General features: G+C 43.9%; 1 protein-coding gene across 11 annotated transcripts in view; it reads right to left on the minus strand.

Annotated features, from left to right (window-relative positions):
- SIPA1L1 (signal induced proliferation associated 1 like 1) overlaps window positions 1-26,289 on the minus strand; it is a 324,202-nt gene that overhangs the window by 66,617 nt on the left and 231,296 nt on the right. For 9 of the 11 annotated variants that reach the window (XM_077262132.1, XM_077262085.1, XM_077262067.1 and 6 more), the window contains 4 exons: window positions 23,866-24,442; window positions 22,619-22,893; window positions 14,182-14,460; window positions 13,483-13,635 (listed from right to left, as the gene is read on the minus strand). In XM_077262132.1, the coding sequence (XP_077118247.1) occupies window positions 13,483-13,635; window positions 14,182-14,460; window positions 22,619-22,893; window positions 23,866-24,442 (1,284 nt within the window). The remainder of the gene's footprint in view (window positions 1-13,482; window positions 13,636-14,181; window positions 14,461-22,618; window positions 22,894-23,865; window positions 24,443-26,289) is intronic. The other 2 variants (XM_077262111.1, XM_077262102.1) reach the window with 1 other exon arrangement.

The raw sequence follows: 26,289 nt of genomic DNA on the forward strand, positions 1-26,289 counted from the left end.
CATCCCTGACTCGTCAGTTTCCAGTCTTTGTGCCTTACAGATGCCATTGCCCGCACTACCATCCCTGACTCGTCAGTTTCCAGTCTTTGTGCCTTACAGATGCCATTGCCCGCACTACCATCCCTGACTCGTCAGTTTCCAGTCTTTGTGCCTTATTAATGCCATTGCCCGCACTACCATCACTGACTCGGCAGTTTCCAGTCTTTGTGCCTTACAGATGCCATTGCCCGCACTACCATCCCTGACTCGTCAGTTTCCAGTCTTTGTGCCTTACAGACGCCATTGCCCACACTACCATCCCTGACTCGTCAGTTTCCAGTCTTAGTGCGAGCAATGGCATCTGTAAGGCACAACCATCCCTGACTCGTCAGTTTCCAGTCTTTGTGCCTTACAGACGCCATTGCCCGCACTACCATCCCTGACTCGTCAGTTTCCAGTCTTTGTGCCTTACAGATGCCATTGCCCGCACTACCATCCCTGACTCGTCAGTTTCCAGTCTTTGTGCCTTACAGATGCCATTGCCCGCACTACCATCCCTGACTCGTCAGTTTCCAGTCTTTGTGCCTTACAGATGCCATTGCCCGCACTACCATCCCTGACTCGTCAATTTCCAGTCTTTGTGCCTTACAGATGCCATTGCCCGCACTACCATCCCTGACTCGTCAGTTTCCAGTCTTTGTGCCTTACAGATGCCATTGCCCGCACTACCATCCCTGACTCGTCAGTTTCCAGTCTTTGTGCCTTACAGATGCCATTGCCCGCACTACCATCCCTGACTCGGCAGTTTCCAGTCTTTGTGCCTTACGAATGCCATTGCCCGCACTACCATCAGTGACTCGTCAGTTTCCAGTCTTTGTGCCTTACTGATGCCATTGCCCACACTACCATCTCTGACTCGTCAGTTTCCAGTCTTTGTGCCTTACAGATGCCATTACCCGCACTACCATCCCTGACTCGGCAGCTTCCAGTCTTTGTGCCTTATTGATGCCATTGCCCACACTACCATCCCTGACTCGTCAGTTTCCAGTCTTTGTGCCTTATTGATGCCATTGCCCGCACTACCATCTCTGACTCGTCAGTTTCCAGTCTTTGTGCCTTACAGATGCCATTGCCCGCACTACCATCCCTGACTCGTCAGTTTCCAGTCTTTGTGCCTTACAGATGCCATTGCCCGCACTACCATCCCTGACTCGGCAGTTTCCAGTCTTTGTGCCTTACGAATGCCATTGCCCGCACTACCATCAGTGACTCGTCAGTTTCCAGTCTTTGTGCCTTACTGATGCCATTGCCCACACTACCATCTCTGACTCGTCAGTTTCCAGTCTTTGTGCCTTACAGATGCCATTACCCGCACTACCATCCCTGACTCGTCAGTTTCCAGTCTTTGTGCCTTATTGATGCCATTGCCCACACTACCATCCCTGACTCGTCAGTTTCCAGTCTTTGTGCCTTATTGATGCCATTGCCAGCACTACCATCTCTGACTCGTCAGTTTCCAGTCTTTGTGCCTTATTGATGCCATTGTCCGCACTACCATCCCTGACTCGTCAGTTTCCAGTCTTTGTGCCTTATTGATGCCATTGCCCGCACTACTATCCCCGACTCGTCAGTTTCCACTCTTTGTGCCTTATTGATGCCATTGCCCGCACTACCATCTGTGACTCGTCAGTTTCCAGTCTTTGTGCCTTATTGATGCCATTGCCCACACTACCATCTCTGACTCGTCAGTTTCCAGTCTTTGTGCCTTACTGATGCCACTGTCCACACTACCATCTCTGACTCGTCAGTTTCCAGTCTTTTTGTCTTATTGATGCCATTGCCCACACTACCATCTCTGACTCGTCAGTTTCCAGTCTTTACTGTAGTCTAGATAACAATTCTCTTTTAAATAAAATCATGAATAAATGCACAATGAGACATTGTATAGTACAGCTGAGATTAAGCCAGAAGGATCAGAAAAGCTCAGCCCCTGGAAGAATAAAGAAGACTCGCAGCCCAAAATGTGCTGGTCATAGGGAAAGAAGTTCAGTTGCTGCTGATCAATGAGAAATGGTTTTTCGCTAATGCTACATAGACTATCCGGTTTCTGGCAAATGAATTGAAGCTACAGATCTCAAAGCCATTGGAGGACAACGTAGAGGACATGAGAAAGAAAAGCCTGTGAACAACAAAACGCTATGATAAAGGGATTTTCAGGTAAAAATAAGTTATAGCAAATCCACAGGAGTGCGGGATCTGGATTGGCAGAACGGGAAAATGTTATCCTATTTGAACATTGTTCCATTCCTCCTTTATGGGGCTGCCGGAAAAAGCTGAGTGCAGAGCTCAGCAGCCCCAGAGGGAATGAATGGAGTGGTGTTAGAGCATGTGCAATACTCCACCATTGTGAGGGGAATAAAAGTGCAACATTCTGCCAATCGGTGCAGATTTTAGCAGTCGGACCCACCAATCAATAAATTATCACATATCCTGTAGTAGAGAACCCATTTAAAAGGAATCTGTCACCAGGTTTTTGGTATCTAATCTGAGAGCAGCATTATGTAGGGGCAGATAACCTTAATTGCAGTGATGTACCACTTACTGGGTTGCTTGCTGTAGTTTTGATAAAAATCAATGCCTTACCAGCCGGAGATCACTATGACTAGTAAACCTGCTGCCAGGTAGTCCACCATATTCATGAGCCCAGAATAAACGCGCCTCCAACCTCTGATGGGCAGATTTCTAGGAACATTGTGCATAGGCAGAAAGCTGCCAATCAGTGATGTGGGCAGGGTTATACAGAGCTCAGCGGTCAGAGAACTGATAGAGCTGTAGCAGATAAAACAGGGATTTTAACAGAAATGCAGCAAGCAGCCTAGTAAGTGACATATCACTGGACTCAAAGTCTCTGTCTCTACATTATGCTGCTCTCAGATGAGGTAGCAAAAACCCGGTGACAAATTACCTTTAAGTGTATGAACTTGTCTATATTTAAGATTATGGATTACACTATGAAGAGCAAAATGGGCGTTTGTATTACAGATTTTACATAGCAAATATATTTCTGTAGCACTTTCTAATAAGCTCAGTGTGAATTGCCCCCAAGAATACATTACATGGCTTCGGCACACTTCATCTATTGCAGCTGACAGTATAGCAATACTTTATGACTATGCTATTACCTTGCGTATTGCATTATTCCAGGCTGACATAAAAGTTGTCACTTACTCGATGGCTATCAATATTCATTGACAATTAGTGGTATATTGTGAAGAGGCAATAAAAGGAGCAGTGCAGGCTGAATGGCCTCCTGGGACACATTACGGGACATCTTTTTATATGGATATAAATAAATTCATAAATAAATTCTGATGCAGAAAACGACTCGTTCTATATTGTGGGCAAGAAAAAAAATTGCCTCAAACGCATGGGAATATAGCTTTCCTTTAACCCCTTCACACCATGGCCATTTTCAATTTTTCCTCCCTTCGTTCCAAGAGGCATAATTTTTTTTCCACTTTTCCATCAATATGGATGAGTTGGACTTTTGAATGAGAGCATTGATTTTACCATATAGTGTACTGGAAAACGGTGAAAAAAAGTTCCAAGTGCGGTGAAATTGCAAACAATGTGCAATTCCACAATTGTTTTTGGGGTTTTTTAATTACAATGTTCACTATATGGTAAAACTGACCTGGTAATATGATTCCCCAGGTCAGTATGAATATACAGATACCAAACATACAGTTTATTTTTTATTTAACCCCTTTCTAACCTCGGACGGGATAGTACGTCCGAGGTCAGATACCCCTCTTTGATGCAGGGTTCTGGCGGTGAGCCCGCATCAAAGCCGGGACATGTCAGCTGTTTTGTACAGCTGACATGTGCCCGCAATAGCGGCGGGTGAAATCGCGATTCACCACCGCTATTAACCAGTAAAATGCCGCTGTCAAACACAGACAGCGGCATTTAACCAGCGCTTCCGCCATCCGGTCGGAAATGAGCGCATCGCCGACCCCCGTCACATGATCAGGGGGTCAGCGATGCTTCAGAATGGTAACCATAGAGGTCCTTGAGACCTCTATGGTTACTGATCCCGGCTAGCTGTGAGTGCCACCCAGTGGTCGGTGCTCATGGCAAGCCTGTTATTAAGCTACATAGCAGCGATCTGATGATCGCTGCTATGTAGCAGAGCCAATCGAGTTGTGCCAGCTTCTAGCCTCCTATGGAGGCTATTGAAGCATGGCTAAAGTATAAAAAAAAAAAGTAAAAAAAAGAATGTGAAAAAAAATAAAAATATATATATAAAAGTTTAAGGCCATGTTCACACTTTGCGGGTGACCTCTGCGGGTTCTCCCGCAGTGGATTTGATAAATCTGCAGGGCAAACCCGCTGCGGTTATCCCTGCAGATTTATCGCGGTTTGTTCCGCGGTTTCCGCTGCGGGTTTCCGCCTATACTATTGATGCTGCATATGCAGCATCAATAGTAATGTTAAAATAAAAAAAAAAGTTTATATACTCACCCTCTGACGTCCGATCTCCTCGGCGCTGCACCCGGTGGTCCGGTTCCAAAGATGATGTGCGAGAAGGACCCTGCGTGACGTCACGGTCATGTGACCGCGACGTCACCGCAGGTCCTGTTCGCACAGCAACTCTGATCGGCCGCGTGCAGCGCTGAGAGGTGAGTATAGCATGATTTTTTATTTTAATTCTTTTTTTTTTTTTACACACAAATATGGTTCCCAGGGCCTGGAGGAGAGTCTCCTCTCCTCCACCCCGGGTACCACCCGCACATTATCCGCTTACTTCCCGCAACGTGGGCACAGCCCCATGCAGGAAGTAAGCGGTTCAATGCATTCCTATGGGTGCAGAATCGCAGCGATTCTGCACAAAGAAGTGACATGCTGCGGGTTGTAAACCACAGCGTTTCTGCGCGGTTTTTCCCGCAGCATGTGCACAGCGGTTTGCGGTTTCCATAGGGTTTACATGTTAATGTAAACGCAATGGAAACTGCTGCGGACCCGCAGCATCAAAATCGCGGCGGATCCGCGGTAAAAACCGCAAAGTGTGAACATGGCCTAAATCACCCCCCATTCGCCCCTTTCAAAATAAATCAATAATAATAAAAAAAAATCAAACCTACACATATTTGGTATCGCCGCGTTCAGAATCGCCTGATCTATCAATAAAAAAAAAAGGATTAACCTGATCGCTAAACGGCGTAGCGAGAAAAAAATTAGAAACACCAGAATTACGTAGAGCCGCAGCGTCAAAGCAGCAGCGTCCAGATGTTACAGCAAAGTGGAGGGGATTTCCTGAAACCCCGTCTCCACTATGCGTGAAAACACGCAGGCGGCAGACCCGCGTAAACGGACATGCGGAGCGTCTTTTCAGAACACAGCATGTCTGTTTACAATGCAGCGACGCTCCATCGCCGCACCGTAAATTACCCATATATAATAATCATTAGATGCAGTAAAACCACATCTAATGATTAGTCACAAGTGTAGTAAGTGCGTAAACGCAGCATACTACGCATGGCTCCTAATTTACATGCGGGCTTACCTGTCCCATCACCGGAGGTACGCGTCCACTGCAGTTCTTGCGACAACTTATGTTATGGCGAGAACTGCCGTGCACGTGACCGGGGTTTACCTCCGGTCACTAGTCTGGTTATCACGGTCAGCTGATTGTGAGAAGGCTGCAGTGTAGGTGACCGCTGGAGAGTAGTGATGAGCACGCTCAGGTGATCTCCGAGTATTTGTTATTACTCGGAGATATGGTTTTCATTGCCTCAGTTGCATGATTTATGGCTTCCAGATACGCTGAATACATGTGAGGAATGCCTGTTTGTTAGGGAATTCCAACATGTATTCAGCCTGTCCAGCAGTCATAAATCATGTTGCTGAGGCGATGAAAACTATATCTCCGACAAATACTCGGAGATCACCCGAGCAACAGTAGCGTAGCTACCGGTGGGCAAAGGGTGCGGGCGCCCCGGGCTCGGTGCTGAGGGGGCCCACCCGGAGCTACGCTACTTAATTGTATCAGCGCGCACAGCACGCCGATACAGTTACATTCTGCAGCAGAGCAGGGAGAAATGATCTCCCTGCTCTGCCGTTATGGGGCCCCTGAGCAGGCGGGGGGGCGATGCCAGCAGCGGGCCCCCCACAGTCATCGGAAGATCAGCTGTACCGGCATTAAGCAGATACAGCTGATCACATTGATCTCATCTCCCTGTCAGTGTCGGCGTCTGACTTCGCCGACACTGACAGCGGGCGCGATGACATCACTGCCCGGCGCCCGCTGTCAGGAGAGTATTTATTTTATTTTTTATGGGTGCTGTTGCCTTATTACAGGGTCTGCCTATGGGGATCTGCCGCCTTATTACAGGGTCTGCCCATGGGGATCTGCCCCATTATTACAGGGTCTGCCTATGGGGATCTGCCGCCTTATTACAGGGTCTGCCTATGGGGATATGCCACCTTATTACAGGGTCTGCCTATGGGGATATGCCACCTTATTACAGGGTCTGACTATGGGGGCTGCCTTATTACAGGGTCTGACTATGGGGGCTGCCTTATTACAGGGTCTGACTATGGGGGCTGACTTATTACAGGGTCTGACTATGGGGGCTGACTTATTACAGGGTCTGACTATGGGGGCTGCCTTATTACAGGGTCTGACTATGGGGGTGCTGCCTTATTACAGGGTCTGACTGTGGGGGCTGCCTTATTACAGGGTCTGACTATAGGGGTGCTGCCTCATTACAGGGTCTGACTATGGGGGTGCTGCCTTATTACAGGGTCTGACTATGGGGGCTGCCTTATTACAGGGTCTGACTATGGGGGCTGACTTATTACATGGTCTGACTATGGGGGCTGCCTTATTACAGGGTCTGACTATGGGGGCTGACATTACAGGGTCTGACTATGGGGGCTGCCTTATTACAGGGTCTGACTATGGGGGCTGCCTTATTACAGGGTCTGACTATGGGGGCTGCCTTATTACAGGGTCTGACTATGGGGGCTGCCTTATTACAGGGTCTGACTATGGGGGCTGCCTTATTACAGGGTCTGACTATGGGGGCTGACTTATTACAGGGTCTGACTATGGGGGCTGACTTATTACAGGGTCTGACTTATTACATTGTCTGCCTATGGGGGCTGCCTTATGCTATAGAGTCTGTCTATGGGGAGTGCATTATACTATATTGTGGACTATTTGGCGCATTATGCTACTATATATGGAGGCTAAAAAAAACCCACAAATATTGAGCTTAGCTTGAGTTGGTACACATGCAGAGGTTAAACGCATGTTCACATTGGCCACAAAACATTAAAACCTACAAGAGAAAAAAAAGTAAGCAAAAACCCTGATATAACTAAGTAAAAAAGCAAAAGTGCATTTAAATGACACGGTTTTTAGTAATACTGTTTTTTGTTCAAAAAACAGTATTACTAAAAACTCTGTGCTATTTAAATGCACTTTTGCATTTTTACTTAGTTATATCAGGGTTTTTGCTTACTTTTTTTTTCTCTTGTAGGTTTTAATGTTTATGGAGGCTATCTAGGGGGCCATCATACAGTGTGGAGATTACAGTGTGGGGGTCATGATACATTGTTGGAGCCATGAAACAGTTTGGAGGCTTACTAAGGAGTCAGTATTCTGTGTGGGTGGTACTGTACAGTGAGGGGGCATTATACTGTGTATAAGAGCATCATAATGTGTACAGGGGGAGACTCGGGACATTATTAAATGTAAAGTGGGCACTTCTTGTTATAGGGGAACTCAGGTTACTGTGGCTATCAAAGGGGCACACAGGGCATTATTACTTTCTAGGGGGCAAAATATGGGCACTGTTTTCTAGGGCACTTGCACCCGGCATTACTATATTATAGAGGGGTGCTTTAGAATTTAGAGGGCACAGAGAACCACACAGCAGGGGCAGTAATAGGGACACATACGGCAGCAGCGGCTCAGTATTGGGGTATCAGGGGCAGTAATAGGGACACATACGGCAGCAGCGGCTCAGTATTGGGGTATCAGGTGCAGTAATAGGGACACATACGGCAGCAGTGGCTCAGTATTGGGGTATCAGGGGTAGTAATAGGGACACATACGGCAGCAGCGGCTCAGTATTGGGGTATGAGGGGCAGTAATAGGGTCACATACGGCAGCAGTGGCTCAGTATTGGGCTATCAGGTGGAGTAATAGGGGCACATACGGCAGCAGCGGCTCAGTATTGGGGTATCAGGGGCAGTAATAGGGGCACATACGGCAGCAGCGGCTCAGTATTGGGGTATCAGCAGGATGAGGAGTTTGTGCAGGTTGGGAATAGCTGTGATGGAGCTGGAATTTGAGAAGTGAAATGTGTCTTTGTTGTATTCTCTGCAGACGAGTCCTGGCTGGAAGAAGTTGTCATGTCGGTCTGGGCCAGATGGAAAAGACGGGAAAAATTAGCCATCAGAAAGGACGTCAGGGGTAAGACATTATCTGTTACTGTGCTGTGATCTCTTATATGTTCTGTAGGGCTGATATCTACCACTGACCATATGGCGATAATATCCATGTTGGTCTTTATATAGAGATTATCTTCAGTAACAGCGCTATCATCAGCTGAGGTTCTCTTCCAGTATTAGGACGCGTCACCGAATTGTAATCAAGGTTACCTGGTTAGGGGCCCACTCAGAAGTTTCGCCCCCCCCGAACCACAACCCTAGCTACGCCTCTGCCGAGCAACGAGTATACTCGCTCATCACTACTGGAGAGTTATCTCCAGCGATCATCTAGAGGCTCTGCTATGTGTGGATGTCAGGCATCCAGATGTAGCAGAGCTAGACTCGTCGTGGGACACTCGTTATTAAGGACTACGTCGGACAAAGGGAGTATACTGTTGGTTTATTACTTTTCTTTTTAGGAGACGAGGGCTTCGCTTGGATTACCAGTTCAATAAAAATATGGTCAAAACTGTGTGGTGTTTTATTTCACTAAAATACTTTATTCTGCATGTGTGTGTGTTTTATTAACCCTTTAACAAGTATAGGATTAGTAATGTATAGGTATCTTATTGACACCTCTCCATTACTAAGCCGGCTTTATGTCACCTTACAAAGGTGACATTAACCCCTTATTAGCCCATATCTCAACGCTACAGGGGAGTGGGAAGAGAGGCTAAGCGCCGGAATTGGCGCATCTTACAGATGTGCCATTTCTGAGGAGGCTGGGAGCTGGTATTTGTAGCCAGGGAGGGGCCAATATCCATGGTCCCTTCCTAGGCTATGAATAGCAGCCCGCAGCTGTCTGCGTAGCCTTTCTGGCTATAAATTATAGGGGAACCCCACGACATTTTGTTGTTTTTTTTGTGTTTTTTTTTTTTGGGGGGGGTCCCCCTATATTAATAGCCAGTAAAGGCTAAATATACAGCTGCGGACTGATATTCATAGCCCGGGAAGATCCATGGGTAATAACCCCTTCCCGGGCTACAAACATCGGTCACCCAGTCGCTGGCTTTCCCTCTCTGGCGCAAAAAATTGCGCGGGAGCCCACGCAATTTTTTTTTTCAAATTAAACAGATATTGCCTTTAAGGCCGGGATCACACATGCGAGAAACTCGGACGTGTCTCGCATTTTAATACCCAGCACTGCCGCCGGTTATCAGGAGCAGAGTTTGCAGCAGCAAAGAAATACATGCAACAGCACGCTCCGCTCCCGAGTGCTGTTGGCAGTGCTGAATATTAAGATGCCTTTATGTACCATTTTATTATATTTATTACTAAACATCGAGCTTGGTATTATCTATCTATCCATCCATCGTATCAATCTATCTATCCATCTATCATATCTATCTATCATATCTATCTACAATAAAATAGTCTAAGGGTCACTTCCGTCTTTCTGTCTGTCCTTCTGTCTGTCTTTCTGTCTGTCATGGATATTCATTGGTCGCGGCCTCTGTCTGTTATGGAAATCCAAGTCGATGGTCGTCGCAAAACGGCCACGACCAATCAGCGACGGGCACAGTCCGGCGGCAAAATGGCTGCTCCTTCCTCCCCACAGACAGTGCCCGCTCCATAATCCCCTCCAGTCAGCGCTCCCACAGGGTTAATGGCAGCGGTAACGGACCGCGTTATGCCGCGGTGTAACGCACTCAGTTATCGCTCCTATTAACCCTGTATGACCAACTTTTTACTATTGATGCTGCCTATGCGGCATCAATAGTTAAAAGATCTAATGTTAAAAATAATTAAAAAAAAATAAAAAATAGTTATATACTCACCGTCCGTCAGCCCCTCGGATCCAGAACCGGTCTTTCCCGCTCCTCGCGACGCTCCGGTGACCGCTCCATGCATTGCGGTCTCGCGAGATGATGACGTAGCGGTCTCGCTACGTCATCATCTTGCGAGAGCGCAATGCACTCTTGGGACCGGCGCACACGAGGAGCGTTGGTAACCGCTTCGCCTGGATTCGGGCCAAAGGAAGGTGAGTATATAACTATTTTTTATTTTATTTTTTTAAACAGGGATATGATGCCCACATTCCTATATACTGCGTGGGCTGTGCAATATACTATGTGGGCTGTGCAATGTGCTACGTGGGCTGTGCAATGTACTACGCGGGGTGTGCAATGTACTACGCGGGGTGTGCAATGTACTACGTGGGCTGCGCAATGTAATACGTGGGCTGTGCTATATACTACGTGGGCTGTGCAATATACTACGTGGGCTGTGCAATATACTACGTGGGCTGTGCAATGTACTGCGTGGGCTGTGTTGTACACTACGGGGCCTGTGTTGTACACTACGGGGCCTGTGTTGTACACTACGGGGCCTGTGTTGTACACTACGGGGCCTGTGTTGTACACTACGGGGCCTGTGTTGTACACTACGGGGCCTGTGTTGTACACTACGGGGCCTGTGTTGTACACTACGGGGCCTGTGTTGTACACTACGGGGCCTGTGTTATATACTGCGTGCGTGGGCTGTTATATACGTGAGTTGTGTTATATGCTACGTGGGCTGTTATAAACTACGTGGCTGTGTTATATGCTATGTGGGCTGTTATACACTCCGTGGGCTGTGCTATATACTACGTGGCTGTGCTATATACTCCGTGGGCTGAGCTATATACTACGTGGCTGTGCTATATACTACGTGGCTGTGCTATATACTACGTGGCTGTGCTATATACTACGTGGCTGTGCTATATAAAAATGTAAAGGGGTATTTGCAAGCTTGAAAGTGATTCGCTATCAATGGGATGGAGGATATATTCCCAATAGCTGGGGGTCCGACCTATGGGACCCTCCTGAGTGCTGTACTAGGCAGGTCATTAGCACTCCCATAAGAAAGAATGGAGCGCCAGTGTGCATGATACATCAAAACTCCATTCACATAAGAGCCCCCTTTCTTGGGATTGCTGGGGGTCCTCAGTGGTCGGACCCCTGTGATCAGTAAGTTATGGCCTATCTTATGGAATAATTTCCAAACTTGAGAATACCCCTTTAATGTACCCAATACTGGTCACTGCGTAGATTTTGCGACAACTGTATCCAGCCTAGTCAGTCAATCCTCTAAAAGCATAACAGTGGGATACAATGTAACAATGTGGGTGACATTTGTCAGCTGGGAGTTCACATGTCCAGTTGTCACACGTTCGATAAGGATCCGGAGCTATTATAAAGAAGACAAGAATGAATGCAAAATTGAAACCAACTGTTAGGATCCATTTCCCATAGACTTCATTGTTTAAAGAAAGAAAAGACAAAAAAAAAAAAAGATATCAGATCTAGCTCTGTTTACTGTTTTTTTTTTTTTTTTTGACCGGACAAATATACCGTAATAAAAAAACAAAACAAGTTGTGCCGTCCACGGAGTTTGATTCAGCTAAAAAACAGCTGTTGGGCAAACTGAAGATATTTTGTGACATTTCTCTCCCCTTTGAATGGATTCTCTACTTGAATATTTTATTTCTGCTTTTTATTAACGCAAAACTGACCCAAAAAGGTAAATAAATAACTACTGAACATGTGAACTGCATAGGCGAGACTGCTGAAAACTCAACTGAGCACAATGAGGTCTGGACAGTTGTCAGCCAAGGATGTAACCGAGATTGTTTCCATTCACTGACAGCTTGAATGTGATCAAACAATGGAAATAAAACGTGGAAAACAATATAATAGAAGGTTTCAGAAAGATTCATTATTCAACAATAGCCATTTTAAATACATACATATACAGCATATTATACATTTGCACTTTATATGGATCTAATCAAATTATCTTTGGGGATCCACAAATCTTATAGTGATGCCTTCTTATATTGGATCAACTTGTGATTTCTGTTTCCGGCAGCTGACGAGGTATAGTACAGGATCGCATTAGAACACACTTTGATGGTAATAAAACCCTAACATGGGTCAGAAGAATCTAAGCAAGCCTCATGAGAGCTATAGAGACTAGACATTATGATCCAACATCTTTGGGAATGCGGAATTGTAAAAAAGAAATAAAAAGTGCAATTTTCCCAAGTTTCCTATAGGAAACTGCAAAGTGCTACGGAGATAATGCCACAACTACACTCTCCCCTATACTGCAACCTAACCGTTTGTTTGGAGGAAAAGCACTTTAAAGGGATTGTCTTGTTTTGAAACCTTACTTTTCTATGCATTATTAGGGCATATTGCGTTTATAATGTGGGAGGTGGAACTCATTCAGGACCAACATCAATAAGTCTGAGCATCTATCTTACTGGAGGACCCATCTTGCGTGTGGATTCGAGGGATAGCCCTTTAATGGTAATCGGAACCATGTAAGGCTACATTTCTCCTGTTGTACTGATAAGTGACGCTGAATATTTCTTAAAGGTTAACTCTCCGATTACAGCAGATAGCTGGCAGACTCATACAAATCAGAGTACCTTGAAATTAACAAGAAATACTCTGACGTGGACAATCCCTTTAACTATGTAGGACTTATAGGGGTTAACTGGTACTTTTATATGATACCAGATCGATGGGGGTGCAACACCCGTTAGCCCCGCTGAGCAGCTGTTTCCAATGCGGTCGGCGGCTAAATGTGATCAGTTGTGGGATCTGCACAGCGGCCGTGAGCCGATACTCCAGATCTGCCCTTATCCGAATGAATAGGGGTGGATCTGCAGTACTCCGCTGCGACCACTATGCAGTTCCACTCCGAAACTGATCACATCATGGCTCTGACAGCATCAGAAGAGCTGATCATGGGGGCAACCAGGTGTCGCACCCCCCACCGATCTGGTATTGATGACCTACACTAAGGACAGCCATCAATATTAAAGTACTGGACAACCCCTTTAAGTTACACCACAATAACATGTCCAGCAATAAAACCACACATCTGGGAAAGCGATGGGATACTCAGAGCAGCTTTCCAAAATCTGCAAGAACTGAGACCAATATTATAATTTATCCAAAAGCCAAAATGGCTTGATGTTCACAATGATAACAAGGAGGAGAGACATACCCTTCGGGCATGGATTTCTGCCTGTGTCTGGAGCCTCCACTCGAGCCAGTATCGCTGGAGGTAGAAAGATTGCTGGGAGAATTACGACACTGCTGGGATCTTCCGATAGCGACAGATGAAACAGAGACATAGATCTCAGACGCCGGAGACAGCCTTATTCAAACCAGACAAGACACGTTTATTGGACAGAGCACGAGAGGTCCGGCCTGCGTACCCCAGATGTTAGCAGCATGGAAGTTAGTGGAGGGCGTTACATGATCCAAAATGAAAGTGGTGCAGTTCTACGTTATGGGGGTGAGGCCTGTGCCTGCACCATCGCCAATGTTAATACACGACACGTCATTAGATTAGATTTCACTTGCAGCATTAGTTTTAAAAAAAATTAAAATAAAAAAAAAAAAGTTTGTGCATCTGTATTACTTGAAGATGGTTTCTGTAATTCTCGCATGCCAACATAAGAATTCAGTTTGAATACACATGGTAAGGTTATATTCACATGCAGCAGTTTTTTTTGCAGAAACTGAAAATCAGATCCATTCATCTGTATAGAGTAGTTACAGCGGCAGACTCATGCTTCTCTGCTCGCTCCCAACTCTGATGAACAGGACAATTTCTGCCACAAATCTACTATCCCCTTCACCCCATATTCTTTCTCCATTAGAATAGTAATCATTCCACTGTCTGCAACTTGTGCCTTACCTCTTGTTCTCCAGTGGACGACCATCGCTGGAAATGCTCCGTGGAATGTTGGCGGAACGTTCTGGGGTCTGCATCTTCCCATCTCCTTTAACAGACGAGACTCTTGATGAGACAGGACTCTGAAGCTGAGAAGGGATCTGTCGCAGTTGTGCGGCCTCTCCTTTCCCTGTGTTTCTTTGCCATTTGTTGTTGTTTCTGAACGGAAACTTCAGTTCATACGGGATGCCTTCCGTCATTTTGTACTCCACAGTTGGCATGCGGTAGGTTTCTGAGCAGCCTCTAAAAAACAAGTATTTAGTTAGACACAGACAGGATTGGAAGAACTTCAAAAAACCAGACCATCAAACAGGACGGGGGGTAGGAAGAATGCTAAATAAGTGGACCACCAAATAGGATGGGGGTTTGGAAGAAACGCTAAATAAGTGGACCACCAAATAGGACGGGGGTTGGGAAGTACACTAAATCACAGGACCACTAAACAGGACAGGGGTTGGGAAGTACACTAAATCACAGGACCACTAAACAGGACAGGGGTTGGGAAGTACACTAAATCACAGGACCACTAAACAGGACAGGGGTTGGGAAGTACAATAAATCACAGGATCACTAAACAGGACAGGGGTTGGGAAGTACACTAAATCACAGGACCACTAAACAGGACAGGGGTTGGGAAGTACACTAAATCAAAGGACCACAAAACAGGACAGGAGTTGGGAAGTACAATAAATCACAGGACCACTAAACAGGACAGGAGTTGGGAAGTACACTAAATCACAGGACCACTAAACAGGACAGGGGTTGGGAAGTACAATAAATCACAGGATCACTAAACAGGACAGGGGTTGGGAAGTACACTAAATCACAGGACCACTAAACAGGACAGGGGTTGGGAAGTACACTAAATCACAGGACCACAAAACAGGACAGGAGTTGGGAAGTACAATAAATCACAGGACCACTAAACAGGACAGGAGTTGGGAAGTACACTAAATCACAGGACCACTAAACAGGACAGGGGTTGGGAAGTACACTAAATCACAGGACCACTAAACAGGACAGGGGTTGGGAAGTACAATAAATCACAGGATCACTAAACAGGACAGGGGTTGGGAAGTACACTAAATCACAGGACCACTAACACCCGCAGGCTGTAACACCGATTGGCACCATCTTCCACGACTCAGTTAACGAGTAAGTGTTTAACACTACCCCTATATATGATTGTTATCAGCTCTGGCAGTTCCATCATCGGTAGTCTGTGGGTGTAATAGGGTTTTGCAAAACCCATATCATAAGCTTGTTTTAGTTGGTTTAGCGCAATACCTTATTCTTTCCAACCCTAACCCAGCCCTAAACCCAACCCAGCCCTAACCCCAACTCAGCCTTAATCCCAACCCTAAACCAATCCCAACCCTAAACCAAACCCAGCCCTAAACCCAACCCTAAACCTAACCCACACCCAGCCCTAACCTCAACCATAACCCAAACCCAGCCCTAAACCCAAACCCAACCCTAAACCCACCCCAAACCCAGCCCCAAACCCAACCATAACCAGCCCTAACCCCAACCCTATTCACAGTGATCAAAATGAATCAATAGGAAAAATCACCTATTGTTGCCGGGTACTGGCCTGCAGATGCCGGGGTGCGCCCACCATTTTCTTCCAGGAAGGTGACATGAAGGGCTGGGGAAGGGAGCAGGATGGCAGACGTACCGGGGTACTCAATTTCTCTCTCCTCTGATATGCTAGATCATACCAGAGGAGAGAGAAATGAATGGAAAAATCTGACTTTTTTTGTGATCGCTGTTATTCAGTGAAAAAAGCGATCACATGACAGTGGACGGTAAAGACCGACCCGAATCATGTTCGCCGGGGTCTCCGCTACCCCTGGCAGCCGATATCCCAGAGATTTTCCAATGCTGGAGAGCGCTATACACTTATTTCTCAGTGGTGTTAAAAAGTAGTAAGTGTCCTTAACGGTCGCCGTTAAAAGGCGTATCGGCGGTCGTTAAGGAGTTAAAGGCATTCGACAGGGTGATATTACTTGCTAGCACAGAGTCCGCACTATGATAAATGGAGAGGAAGGAGCAGATTTTACACAACCGAGTTGTGGAGTTTGTACAGTAAATTATGAGATGCGAAATCCCCCTAGATCTACCTGTAATTACTGCAGAAAGCCCTAAGGACACGGAATACTAATGACACTTCAGTTCAGGTTTTATTACATCTTCTACAGATGGATCTTACTACAGATGGATCTTAAAAAATATATATATATATCACCCAGATAGCGGAGAACTACCCCCTCCCTGATGATGCTGCTGGGTAACAAGAAGAGATCGTCAAAATGCATCATGCTCCTTGACTCTACACTCAGAGGAATATTACTTCTTCCATTAAAGCTCCGCGCTGGTGTTTTCTTCGGCCTCAGAGAGTCACTTCGGAGTTCTCTGTAAATCCAGAAGTAATGTCCTTGGCGGTTGTGAAATAACCTAGACATAAGATTATTCCTATGGCCATTTTAAAGGGGTTTTCTGGTTTCAGTAAAGTTTTGTCCCCAGATGCAGTGCAGAAAAAAATATCTACCTACCTTACTTCCCTGCACCCAGCGCCAAGTGTCCGCTGTTTGTCTGCAGCACTGACGTCATGCTGACAGTGCTGCAGCCAATCACTGAGCTAAGCTGCTCTACTAATGTAACCGGCAGAGACACAGCCCTGGACCAAGGGAGAGAGAGTAAAGCAGTTTTTCTTTTTTTAACCCTAAACTGTGCCTGAGGACAATGGTTTACTGAAAACCGGAAAACCCCTTTAAAAAGGAATCTGTCTGCAGGTTTTTGCTATCTGATCTGACAGCAGCATTATGTAGGGGCAGATAACCAGATTCCAGACATGTATCACTTAGTTTACTGGGTAAAGCAATTGTGATAGAATTGCAGACTGAACATCAAGGTTTTATATACCCACCTCATACACGTTTCTATGTGGTGTTTTCATACAGGACTGTGTCCCCTCTATATATGCATTCTACTCTGTCTAGAGACAATAATAATAGACAATTATTATCTCCGTTGTAATACTAAAATAAGTTTTTATGGAATATTTTTTGGTGTCCATTCACACTTTTTGGTAGATTTATGATAAATGCCGTTGTTAATCTCCGACAGCGGCATTTAACATGAGGAAGCGCGTCACTAGCTCCGCCTGTCTATGCCCCTGCAACATGATCATGGGTGGCATTACAATCTGGGGTGTGCAGAAGACCCCTGTTGTGGTCATTGCTGATTTGCTATTGCCGCCCCCTAGTGGCCAGCGTTCATAGCAGATGAGCCCTTCTGCTCATCTCAAGCGATCAGAAGATCGCAGCTTCAAATCTCCCAAGGAGACACTTGAATCAAGTAAAAACTATATAAAAAAAAAGTTTACAAATAAAAATATATATATAAAAAAAAGGTTCAAATCCCTCTCCTCAAAATAATACAATAAAAATTACACATTTTTGGTATCATTGAATTCTGAATCGCCCGATTTATCAAGGTAAAAGGTATAGCGAGAACAAAAATCAACATGCCAGAATTACTTTTTTTTGGTCGCTGAAATATTGTGATAAAATGCAACAGTAAAACATTGTATCTACACCAAAATGGTACCAATAAAAACATCAGCTCAGCGCAAAAAATTATGCCCCACATCCCCACAAATGGAGGCGATATGGGTCTGGTTTTTAGCAAGGGCTTTGATTCAACCAAAACCAAAAATTTTTGAGAACAACAGCGGGTTTAGGTTTTTTATATATATGAAACATAACTTTTATTCCTATTTATTAAAAAAAAACAACCCCAAAATATCTGAAAGTGCAAATCAAACTGTGCAATGTAAAGTGCTATGTGCAAGATATGGAAAAAGTGGCAGTTAAAACTTAGGCTATGTGCACATGTTCAGGATTTCTTGCAGAAATTTCCTGAGCAAAACAGGACATTTTCTGTAAGAAATTCGCACGCGTTTGTTGCACGTTTTTCTCGCGTTTCTGGTGCGTTTTATTTGCGGATTTTTCCGGAGGTTCCCAATGCAATAATATAGTGGGAAATCCGCAAAAAAAACCTCAAAGTTAATGAACATGCTGCGTTATTTACCGCAATGCGTTTTTTTTTTTCAAGGAAAAAAACGCATCATGTGTACAAAAATTGTGGAATGCATTCTAAATGATGGGATGCATAATGTATGCGTTTTTTATAGCGAAAAAACGTGAAAAATCTGCAACGTGTGCACACAGCCTTATAGTACCACTAGAACAACGTTTAGGGGGCTTTTTCACATAACCATATGGTGTCATCTACAAGCTTACCCCTATAAAACAAAAATCTGTTTGGATTTTACATAGGTTATACTACCTTATTAATCTTCTAGGACACGTATCACATCAAATCCTCTTTACAGATTATTGCACAAATAGGGATGATCTAATAGGGTATACTTTCCCACATATACATTATTTCATTATATCTCCCCATGTGTCAATAACAATAAACAGCAGAAATACTAATATACTGATTAAAGTCATTAATTATCATTTGACTTCTTATATACGTTGTTATTCAATCCGGACAGATTGTGGTACATATCAGCGCCCTCATACAAATAGTTTAAAGGGAAATGTTGCATTAATCACATTTCCTTCACACATCTTACCCCAAATAACCACTTGAATACATCTATGCCTCTATACTTTCTTGCATACGTTCTTATTTATGATCAAAAATGGGTTCAGTGTGTATTATATATACGGTACTTATGTTATACTCATCTGGATCACCAAGCGTGTCGCTGGATTTAGCCACCGAGTTCATCAGGTGCCGTCTACAGCAATCACCATTTCATATGATGCAGTTATTCGGTTCCCTTACCATATTATGTCTCCCGACACATTTCATCATACAGATTCTTCAGGGGAAAATTACATCTTAAAAGAATGAGCATAGCCGTGGTGCTCCTCCAGCTACTTGCCTTATATAGATTATGCATGGCTTCTTGCGGTCGCATGTTTCCGGACGCCGGCACTTCTGGTAATTGGGGTGCATGCGCCGTTAGAACCAGACCGCTTACATCACGTCCGGACTTTATCTGGGTAACCCCGTTCCTGGAAACATTCCCTTTGATTGCTTTTTGTACCTATCAAGATCTGAGCAATTTCTCCGTACCCAAAGGTACTGACTTTTCGGGATACCTCTCCTGAGGGGGCTGGATGGTTAGACTCCCATCTCAGGAGGGAATTTGATGCCGTAGGTTTTCTATAGGTGCTTGTTATCAGTTGTCCCTCTCTTCCTCTCTCAATCAAAATATGCAAAAAGGGGAGGCTGGAGATATTAGTTTCGTGTGTGAAGCGTAACCCCAGGTCGTTAGAATTCAGACCCACTACAAAATTACTGAAACTGGTTTCGCTTCCTCTCCATATCACAAACACATCGTCTATATATCGTAACCATAGTACGATATTCTCTTCAGCCATAGACGTGGTTTCCCCAAAAATGACATTTTCCTCCCACCAGTCCAGGAGCAAATTCGCATACGAGGGAGCACATGGGCTCCCCATAGCTGTGCCCCTGAGCTGGTGGAAGTACTTATTGTCAAAGAGAAAATAATTTTTGGTGAGACAAAACTCAAGCGCTTGAATGACAAAATAATTATGGTCAGTGAATTGCCGACCCCTTGTTTTCAAATAGTAGTCCACAGCCATTATACCCTTATTGGGTGGGATCGAAGAGTATAACGCCTCTACATCAATAGAACATGGGATCATGTCCCTATCAAGTTCTATATTATCCAGTTTCAGGAGGAGGTCTGTCGTATCTCTCATATAGGAGCTTAATGAGGTAATGGTCTCAGAATTCTGTCTACATACTGGCCAAGATTTTGTGTTAAACTACCAATACCTGAGACGATAGGTCGTCCCATTAGGGGATTGATCCCTTTGTGGATTTTTGGTAGACAGTAAAAAGTTGCCACTACCGGATGACTTGGCAAAAGGTACTCTCTCTCGTTACTGTCAATTAAATTTTTTCTGAAGGCCTCTGATATTAATTCCTTCAATTCCTTATGGTATACAGCTGTTGGATCTTTTTCAAGTTTCTCATAGCCCATTTCTGTCTGTAAAAGGGAGTAACAAAGGGTCTTGTATTGTGATACATCCATCGCCACTATGTTACCCCCTTTATCAGAAGGCTTAAACACTCTACTGTTATCTTTTTCGAGTTCGCACAAACCCTCCATCTCCATTTTAGTCAAATTGTGGAAATTCCTTTTACTTTTTTGTTCAAATTCCATTATATCCCTAGATACTAAATTCAAGAAAACATCTACTGTACTTACATCACTTGTGATAGGTGGCATATGTTTACGCTTACTTTTGAGGCCTGTAAAAGGCCCTGCTCCCATATCATTAGGATCAGTATCCTCTAAATGAAAAAGAAATCTCACATCACTGAGGAGATTCTCATCAATCCCTAACTTAGCACAGCATTTTTTATTCTCTTTTATAAAATGTTTTTTCTATTTGAGGCGACGAGCAAACAGATTGAGGTCTTTTATTGCTTGTCGTATCATCACTTTCTTTATTGTATTCCTTTTTTTACTAAAGGGCATTTACTAAAATAAATCCCTACTTACTCTCATTTGTCATATTTTTTTGTATAAGATGGTGCTCTTTGATCTGTGTGGTATTAAAATCAGAGGATCCTCGGGTAGGACCATATCCAATAAAGTAAATAATTAACTGTGAAGCTTAAAAGAAGAATAAAATCTGCATATGCCCAAAAAGGCGTTAGACAGAATATGATGTATTCTGTTACTATAAAAGAAATTGATAGGATAACAAATATCCACATAATACAGGCTCGTAGCGAAAGGCATGGGCCGTACGCTTGTCACGATCGGCCGCAATTTGCGGTAATGTTCGTGTACTGGATATGACGCTGGCGGTTCACTATTTACCGCTTGCGTTCCAATATCCGGACGTGATGTAAGCGGTCTGGTTCTAACGGCGCATGCACCCCAATTACCGGAAGTGCCGGCGTCTGGAAACATGCGACCGCAAGAAGCCATGCATAATCTATATAAGGCAAGTAGCTGGAGGAGCACCACGGCTATGCTCATTCTTTTAAGATGTCATTTTCCCCTGAAGAATCTGTATGATGAAATGTGTCGGGAGACATAATATGGGAAGGGAACCGAATAACTGCATCATATGAAATGGTGATTGCTGTAGACGGCACCTTATGAACTCGGTGGCTAAATCCAGCGACACGCTTGGTGATCCAGAGGAGTTTAACAAAAATATATATAATACACACTGAACCCATTTTTGATCATAAATAAGAACGTATGCAAGAACGTATAGAGGCATAGATGTATTCAAGTGGTTATTTGGGGTAAGATGTGTGAAGGAAATGTGATTAATGCAACATTTCCCTTTAAACTATTTGTATGAGGGCGCTGATATGTACCACAATCTGTCCGGATTGAATAACAACGTATATAAGAAGTCAAATGATAATTAATGACGTTAATCAATATATTAGTATTTCTGCTGTTTATTGTTATTGACACATGGGGAGATATAATGAAATAATGTATATGTGGGAAAGTATACCCTATTAGATCATCCCTATTTGTGCAATAATCTGTAAACAGGATTTGATGTGATACGAGTCCTAGAAGATTAATAAGGTAGTATAACCTATGTAAAATCCAAACAGATTTTTGTTTTATAGGGGTAAGCTTGTAGATGACACCATATGGTTATGTGAAAAAGCCCCCTAAACGTTGTTCCAGCGGTACTATAAGTTTTAACAGGCACTTTTTCCATATCTTGCACATAGCACTTTACATTGCACAGTTTGATTTGCATTTTCAGATATTTGGGGGTTGTTTTTTTAAATAAATAGGAATAAAAGTTATGTTTTATATATAAAAAACTTAAACCCGCTGTTCTTCTCGATATGGGTCTGGGAAAATTGGCGTCTCCCCCGTTTGGTATCTACAAACTCGTAATGACATGGAGAATCATAATGGCAGGTCAGTTTTAGCATTTACTGAATGTGGTAAAAAAAAACAAAAAAAGAAACAAATCACAATTGTGGAATTGTACTTTTTTGCAATTTCACCACATTTGAAATTTTTTCCCAATTTTCCAGTACACTATATGGTAAAATCAATGGTGTCATTCAAAGGTACAACTCCTCCCAAAACAAACATGCCATCACATGGCCATACTGATGGAAAAATAAAAAAAGTTATGGCTCTGGGAAGAAGGGGAGCAAAAAATTAAAATGCAAAAACTGAAAACCTCAAGGTGGTGAAGGGGTTCCGCTGGACTAGTACATTAGATGCCTGTTGGCAGAACAATCTCAGGAAGTAGGAAAACTAAGAAGTCCTAAATAATACCTTCGTGGGATGCCATCGTCATGTGGGGGAATGATGACCACTTTCACTGTTACGGACGTTCTCAGTAGGTCGATCATCTGCTCGTGGCTCAATGTGGCTACAGCAACTTTACAGATTTCAACCAGACGACTCCCTTGTCTTAAGCCCGCCTGCCAAGCATAGCCATAAGGCTCCACTTCAGCAACTATCCCTTCGTAATTGACATGAAAGCCGAGCTGCCCCAATCCATTCCTCCTTAATGTCATTTCCACTGACTCGCATCCTTTTGTGACAATCTGCAAAAAGATAGAACAAGAATACAGGAGCTAAAAAGGCACAGTACATAAATGAAGGCAAAAGGACCGATGGGCAAGAGACTGACCTTGTCATATGAACTTGTACTAGTGCTGACCCAACTATCTACTCGTCATCTATAGGACAAGTCAGAATACCCCATAAAACAGCTCTGTTAACAGACTTTATGGACTAGGAGTAGCCACCAATTTCATGTTTATTTCCTAAATCAATAGCCAATGTGAAAATATGAAACTTTCTGATTTATCCATTTAGAGAAATTTGCTTCTTACTCCTCCGTGAATGATCTTTCTTTTTCATAATTCTCAATTCTAAGGGAGAAATGTTACCCCTTGATCCCTAGTCAGAGGACTCTGATACAGCCAAATCAGATATCATGTTTTGCACTGAGGAGGAGCAAACACCCCGAAACACTTGGCTTTGGCTTTTATCCTAAGTCATGTGATAAGGCTTGGTAAAGGGTCAATATTGACTTTCAGGATTTCTACTTGTAATAGGTGGTGCTAGAGTTCAAGTCTGCTTTCATTCTGAAGAGGCAATTTGCATATTCAATTCATTGGTAAAATTTGTCAATATAAATTTTCACATTACTGAGAAAGGAGATGACAGATAGTGTTCATACAGTTCAATGGAGATCTGTAACTGTCAGGAGACCTTGCAGCAGAATGTCTGTGTAGTAGGCTTCTAGCTCCTCCCTCTCCATAGAAATGTAAAAGCACCAACTGTCATCTCCTTTCTAAGTAATGGGAAAGTCTGTAGTCACTGAAGACAGATTCTACCCATGAATTGAGAGAGAAAGGATCAATCCAGGAGGAGAAAGAAGCAGATTTCTCAGATAAGACATATTACAAAGTAGCTTATTTTCATGTGTACTATTGATTTAAAGAATAAATATTAAAACGATGGTCATGATCGGACATTAAGAGATGTGCGACTTTGGAGATGGCTCTTACTTCCAGCCTCTTGACAATTTCCTTTATCTCATCGCTATTGTTGATGTAGCTTCGGATGAACACACATTCTCCTCGCTCATAGAAAACTTTAACCGTTGCGTTGTTGGATGTCCATCCTATAACATCTCGACTTGAGCAGTTAAATATCACATTTTTGGTTTCCTGGTCAAGAAGAGCCAATATTTCGTTTGAGATGCACAAGAGACATTCTATCTCCAAAGCATTGCTAAAGTCTTCAACATGGACGCTCCAGACAATTGCCCCCGCGCTGTAAAGTTCAGCCCATGGATAAGGCTTTGCCTTTTCTTTCTTCTTCGAAGCCAGCGAGATGAATGGAAACTTTCCAGATGAATCGATGGAGGTGTTGGTGACATTTTTTTCTGCTAGGTCTTTCAGGTACTCTTGGTGGGTTCTAGTAGCCATAGCTCGAAACTTCTCAGACTTGTGAGCAGCATTCTCCGCATTAATAACTTTGGCTAACAGGAAGTCCCTGAACACTGTAGATTTAGGGAAGGTGAAACTTTTTGGGATTGGTGGACCGAAAGCAGGAACATCCCTTGATCGTGTAACTGCAACGCTGAAATATAAAAATATATACATAATTACACAAGGGCTGCTCTTAACCACGACTTTTAGACTACCATGAAAATGTAAGGTCCCATTAGCAAAACTGGAAGCAAAGCTCGATCCTTGGTCACACACAAGGCAAAGGCTACAGTCCTAACTCAGAGGGTTTATGGCCGCTTGCTCCGGAGCCATGTAAAAAGTACTCCTAAGTATCAGAACCAATAGAGTATTCTATGTAAAGCAAAGGATGGGAGCCTGGTGGGACCCAAGTTTTATTTGATAAAGAAAAATAAAAAATAAAGACATCTATATGAGCGGACCCTTCATGACATTGATAAGGTCAAAGGATCCATCTTGCTTTGCTACTTCTCTACCCTCTGTTCCTTAGCAAGAAAATGAAAGAAGGCTGTTTCCTAGGGATCCACTGTCTGGCAACGTGCATTGTGGTGGATAAGTAGATGTTACTTTGCTGACCGCGAATGTACATTTCACAGAAATCAAACCTAGTCTCCATATAAGCCTGCATTACCAAGTTGTGTGCAGGCAGCCTTTGCATTACCAGGGTGTGGGCAGGTCGCGTCCGCATTACCTGGGTTTAGGCAGGAGGCGTCAGCATTACCGGGGTGCGGGCAGGCGGCCTCCGTATTACCAGGGTGCAGGCAGGGCGGCCTCAGCATTACCGGGGTGCGGGCAGGCGGCCTCCACATTACCAGGGTGCGGGCAGGGCAGCCTCCGCATTACCAGGGTGCGGGCAGGGCAGCCTCCGCATTACCAGAGTGCGGGCAGGGCAGCCTCCGCATTACCAGAGTGCGAGCAGGGCAGCCTCTGCATTACCAGGGTGCAGGCAGGGAAGCCTCTGCATTACCAGGGTGCGGCAGGCAGCGTCCAGATCACCAGGGTAAGCGCAGGCAACATCTGCATTACCTGGGTAAGCACAGGCAGAATTTGCAATATCATGGGGCAGGCAGCGTCTGCAATACCAGAGCAAGCGCAGGCAACATCTGCATTAAGATGACTTTTACAGCAGCTTTTTTTCTTAATTCCATAAATAACAGTGGCCGTTTCCAAGCAGAATCCAGTAGAAGAATGAACAGGTCACTTCTTTTAGCCGCTTCAAGTCTTTCAAAGCCTGAAATGGTTAAAAGAAGTGACAAAACAGGGAACATGTGCACAGCAAGTGGTTTTGAAAGTGCTGTGTATACATTCATTATTTTTGGTGCCATTTTATTTAGTGCTTTTTCCAGCAGGTTCCAGGCAGAATCTGTCCGGAACTAGCGTGGTAGGCACAGACCCCGAGGCATCTTTCATGCAGTCTTTTTCTCCGATATCCTAAAATACATTAAAAAAATGTATTTCAAAGCGATAGCGCTTCTTTTGCATGTAACCAACATTTTTTTTAAGGCCTCTTAGTGGCATTTTTAAATACTATAGATATGTCTATGGAAAACTGCCAAAAATGACACCATACCACATGCATATGTATTTTATGTATACAAAGCCACAAACCAATATAATTCGACAAAGAAGCGCAATTAAAATCCCAGCGAAAGACATAGCAATTTTCTCCAACAAAAACATATTCAAAGAAAAATAAAACATTTTTAGAAGACAACCTTGTAAAATGATCGAGTTCCGGAATTATACGATCTATGTATTTTTCATGCTAATAGTTGACAAAACAAAAACGTGCCAACATAATGCCCACAACTGAGATAATGGATGAGGAGGGCACGCTGCAAGAAAAGGCCTTAACGACCAGACTAGTGGGATTAATTAACAGGTTTCTACATCACATAAACAAGCACTCACAAATAATTCATCTCAACAATATGGTTTAAATATATATTTTCGATTCCC

Source organism: Ranitomeya variabilis, chromosome 1, assembly GCF_051348905.1.
Source record: "Ranitomeya variabilis isolate aRanVar5 chromosome 1, aRanVar5.hap1, whole genome shotgun sequence".
Lineage (NCBI taxonomy): Eukaryota > Metazoa > Chordata > Amphibia > Anura > Dendrobatidae > Ranitomeya > Ranitomeya variabilis.